This window comes from Charadrius vociferus, unplaced genomic scaffold (genome assembly GCF_000708025.1).
Source record: "Charadrius vociferus isolate BGI_N301 unplaced genomic scaffold, ASM70802v2 scaffold492, whole genome shotgun sequence".
Taxonomy (NCBI): domain Eukaryota; kingdom Metazoa; phylum Chordata; class Aves; order Charadriiformes; family Charadriidae; genus Charadrius; species Charadrius vociferus.
In genome coordinates this window covers 5,763-10,459 of record NW_009647216.1, presented here as the reverse complement: position 1 = coordinate 10,459, position 4,697 = coordinate 5,763, and the positions used below count along the sequence as shown (strand labels likewise).

At 45.4% G+C, this 4,697-nt stretch overlaps 1 protein-coding gene across 1 annotated transcript in view; it reads left to right on the top strand.

Moving 5' to 3' along the window:
• Nucleotides 1–2,759: 2,759 nt before the first annotated feature.
• The window catches only part of LOC104296088 (zinc finger protein 131-like), a gene marked incomplete at its 3' end in the record, with an annotated part of 7,694 nt that continues 5,756 nt past the window's right edge, over nucleotides 2,760–4,697 (top strand). The window contains exons 1-2 of the mRNA XM_009895918.1: nucleotides 2,760–2,883; nucleotides 4,373–4,474. Coding sequence (XP_009894220.1) covers nucleotides 2,760–2,883; nucleotides 4,373–4,474 — 226 coding nt within the window. The remainder of the gene's footprint in view (nucleotides 2,884–4,372; nucleotides 4,475–4,697) is intronic.

The following is a 4,697-nucleotide window of genomic DNA, read 5'->3' as shown; positions in this document are numbered from 1 at the left end:
AAGAACGGGAGGAAGAGACGGAACCAGAGATAATCACCCGATCCCTATCCCTGAGTGAGCTGCGAGATATGCAAAAAGTTTTCAGCCGACTTCTGGGGCAAGCACATTGTCAACCTGGCTGCTCCGATGCTGGGATAATGGGGCCAGTAGCTTGGAATTAGAGGGCAGGGAAGCCAAGCAGCTGGGATCCTTGTCTAGGGAAGCGGGCATTGACAAGGCTATTGGGAAAAAGACACAAGCCATCCGCCTCTGGAGGCAACTCCTGTCAGGCGGGAAGGAAAGGTACCCCTTCAGTGAAGATGTATGTCACCCAGGCAAGTGGACAACCATGGAAAGAGGTATCCAGTACCTGAGGGAATTACCCATGTGGGAGATGGTTTATTATGACCCATACAACGCACAGTTACCCACAGATCCCGACGAAGTCCAATGCACATGGCCCATATGGCAGAAGTTTGTATGGAGCACACCATTGTTGTATGCCAGCTCATTGGCAGTGATGGAATGGAAAGGTGAAGAGGGACCAACAGTGTATGAGGTAGCTGGCTGACTCCAGCAATACAAAGAAAGCCTCTCTTCCCCCCTTGTCTCAGCTGTGGAGAAACTGTCCCAGAAGGTCCAGCAACTTGAAGAGAATATGTCCTGCTCCCCACCTCTACGGGCCACAATGTCAGCTATTAGGAGTTCACTTTTCTCTGCTCAAGAGAGAGCATATAGAGGGTACACACCACAAGGCACCCTGTGGTTTTACCTTCGTGATCATGGAGAGGACATGAGGAAGCGGGATGGACAACCCTACCCCAATCCTAGAAGCATGGGCGGCAGCATAAGGGTGAACTATTCCTAGCTCGGTGGGCCCACGATGCTTCAGGCCATCAAGGGAGAGATGCGACATACAGATGGGCTCGTGACCGAGGGGTGGACTTGACCATGGACACTATTGCACAGGTTATCCACGAATGTGAAACGTGTGCTGCAATTAAGCAAGCCAAGCGGTTAAAGCCTCTTTGGTATGGAGGACGATGGCGAAAATATAAATATGGGGAGGCCTGGCAGACTGATTATATCACACTCCCACAGACCCACCAAGGCAAGCGCCACGTGCTCACAATGGTGGAAGCAACCACTGGGTGGCTGGAAACATACCCTGTGCCCCATGCCACTGCCCGTAACACTATCCTGGGCCTTGAAAAGCAAGTCTTATGGCAACATGGCACCCCAGAAAGAATTGAGTCAGACAATGAGACTCATTTCCGAAACAGCCTCACAGACACCTGGGCCAAAGAACATGGCACTGCGTGGGTATATCGCATCCCCTATCATGCACCAGTCAATACAATGGACTGCTAAAGACTACACTGAGAGCCATGGGTGGTGGGACCTTCAAACATTGGGATACACATTTAGCAAAGGCTACCTGGTTAGTCAACACCAGGGGATCTGCCAATCGAGCTGGCCCTGCCCAATCAAAACTTTCACGTACAGTAGAAGGGGATAAAGTCCCTGTAGCGCACATGAAGAATATGTTAGGGAAGACAGTCTGGGTTTGTCCCACCTCAAGGAAAGGCAAACCCATCTGCGGGATTGCTTTTGCTCGAGGACCTGGGCACACTTGGTGGGTGATGCGAAAGGATGGGGAGGTCTGATGTGTACTTCCTGTGTATCCAATTTTGGGTGAGAATAGCCAATAGATCAACTTGTATTATGTTAATTGCTAAATAACCCTGCCACTGTATGTCATCACTACTATAATTGTTATATGCCATATCAATGGTACTACAGTAAGCATCACCTGAACTAATGATAGATGGACTTTGAAACCGAGTAAACTGCAGCGGTGATGGAACTAGAACTGGCTTCAGCAACTGGTGCCCAGCAACTTCATCAAGATCAACATCTTCAACCCGCAGACCGTGGGTGTGGGCTGCACCAGATAAACCAGCCGCAAGCTCCGAACGCTGCATGCAACAGTCCAGCACCACACACCATCTCTCCTGTTCTGTGAGACTGTTCTAACAGGTGGAGCCCAAAGTCATGGATTAAATGAACTCAATGGATATTTTAGAGGGATGGCCCATAGACTAAGGGAATGATATCTCTCTGTGTGTGTCTATATCAAAAACTGGGAAAAGTGGTGGTAATTAATGGGAAAGTGTTATGGGCATGACATACATGGTATAGCACCCCTTGTTCTGGTTCTGGCAGGGATAGGGTTAACTTTCACAAGGAGCTGGGATGGGACACAGCCAGGATGGCTGCCCCAAATTAGCCAAAGGGGTATTCGATAGCATGTGATGCCATGCCCAGTATATAGCTTGGGGGGGGGGGGGGTGGGCAAGAATTGCAGCTTGGGAGCAGGCTGGGCATTTCAGGTTCCAGTCAGTGAGCTGCTGTACGTTAATCATGTTTTGTATATTCTTCTGTCAGTACTATTGTTTTCCTCTTTCCTTTGCTCTTTTGCCTTTATCTCAACCCACAAGTTTTGCCTTTTTCTTCCGATTCTCCTCCCATCCTGCCGTTGTGGGGGCAAGTGAGCAAAAGACTGTGGTTCTTTGTTGCCAGCTGTGACTAAACCACAACACAGCTAAAATCAGGTAAATCTGTTACCGTGACAGTTTGGTTTTTCTATTGGTTTTGTAGTCCCTGAGAAGTGTTAGTTAGTTCATGTTTGTATACTAACCTGACCGTGCATAGTATTTACTGAGTGGTGTAGTGTTCTTACTGTCCTACCACTTCTTTTGCAGACTAGTCCTTTTGCCATGGAAGCTGAAGAAATGATGGAATGTACCCAGGAATTCCCTGAACACTATAAAGTTATTTTGGATAGACTGAATGAACAACGGGAGCAGGACCAGTTTACGGATATCACTCTGATTGTCGATGGTATGTACAGGCTTGAGAACCAGTTGGTATACAGAAAATTCTGAAAGCTGTGCTGGGAAGCTGTTGGATTTGTCACGGGTCAGCTGTCAAACTGGGTTGTTAACAAATTCTTGATTCTGTATTGGTTTGCGAGTTGCTTGCAGAGTTTGATTTAAAATCTTGGGCTGAACATAGTCTCCAGCAGTGATTAATAATTTTGCTTCTGCTTTTCCAAACAAGGGGCTAAATATTTTCAGATAGAAGCCCACTTTGAAACTGCTGTACTACATTTAACATCTTGTCTAAGGATTTCCAAAACATTGTAAAAATGTCTTTCCCTAACTTGAGTTGACTGTTTGCATGCAGAGAACTTGTACAAATATTTGTTAATTGTTTAAAAAAAAAAAATCAGCTTGAAATAAGATTACCTTCTTGCTTCTCTGGTATCTGCCTACTGGTTTAATATATAGTTAAAATAGTGTAGAACAGCTCCCTTTTCTTTTTCTATGTGTTCTAAACACATAAGTATTAGTTTAAAAGGAAGATGGAGATGTAAGTGCTTATCTCATTAGGAAAGGTGGTGTCTGATAGATCACCTAAGATTGCTTCTTATCCCAAACATGTTTTAGAATGGATGAGCACTTCAAGGAAGATAGGCAGTGTCCACTAGTATGGACCTAGCTAAAGGAGTACCATCTGATCCTTAAAAGGATAGCAAGAACTCACTTGAAGGAAAAGGGTCCTACAGAGCCTGGATTAGAAAAAAGTAAGCAAATGAAGAAAAAATTACTCTTCTGGAATCATCATAGTTTCATTGACAACGCTTGCACAAAACTTATCCTGAACGTTTGTTCCTGCTTTAGTATTACCAAATCCACACGTTGAGCTCAAAACTGTTTTCTTGTGCAGCTGTGTAGTTCTAATCTATGATGCTTCTTTTACCTCTGTCCCATGGAGCCTTATGAATGTTCGTGCCTGTACCAGGGAGAAGGCAACACAGTGACGAGAAATATGCAGTCTGGAAAACAGGAAAAACGGAGCAGAACTACTTCTGTTCAGAAGAACGGAGAAGAACTATTTCTGTAGGGCTCGTTATGCTGGCAGAAGTGATGATAAAATACATCCATATGTAAGAGCACCAAAAACCAAGGAGAGGTAGGATAAACCCTGAGAGCTGAGCCCAAGGCATACAGGAAAAAGTTTGCACAGGAATTTCCCATAACTTAAATATCTGAAAAGAGAAACACTAGGGTGAGTGAGTCCTGCAGCTGATTGAGTTACAGAGCTTCAGCAAGGTCAGTGATGTCAGCAAGGGTCTGCATGAGATGGGACAGGCTAGCTGCAATGGTATTCCATGTTACAAGGAGACATACTAAGTGACTATGTGCTGCTGGAATAGATTTGTAGACCGGGTGGTTCTGTAGCTGTTCTCTTCTCTGCATCTGCACTTATTCTGCACTATGAGTAAGAAGGTGTTATCCTAAACCAAAATATTTGTCTCTCTTTGTAGGTCACCATTTCAAAGCTCATAAGGCTGTTCTTGCTGCCTGTAGCCAGTTCTTCTACAAATTCTTCCAAGACTTCACTCAGGAGCCCTTGGTGGAGATTGAAGGTAGTCTGATTCATGCAAATAAAAACTTTGAGTTGTACGTCCAAGCTCAAAATGAATGTAGTATCATTGGTATGGGCTTAAATGCATGCTTGGTCATGTCGATTACCTTCCTAGATCTCAGCTCTTGAGTTGTTCGGAGGTAGTGTTGTGGTTTAACCTGAGCTGGCAACTAAGCACCGCACAGCCAGGCTCACTCATTCCCCCCCAGTGGGATGGGGGGGGG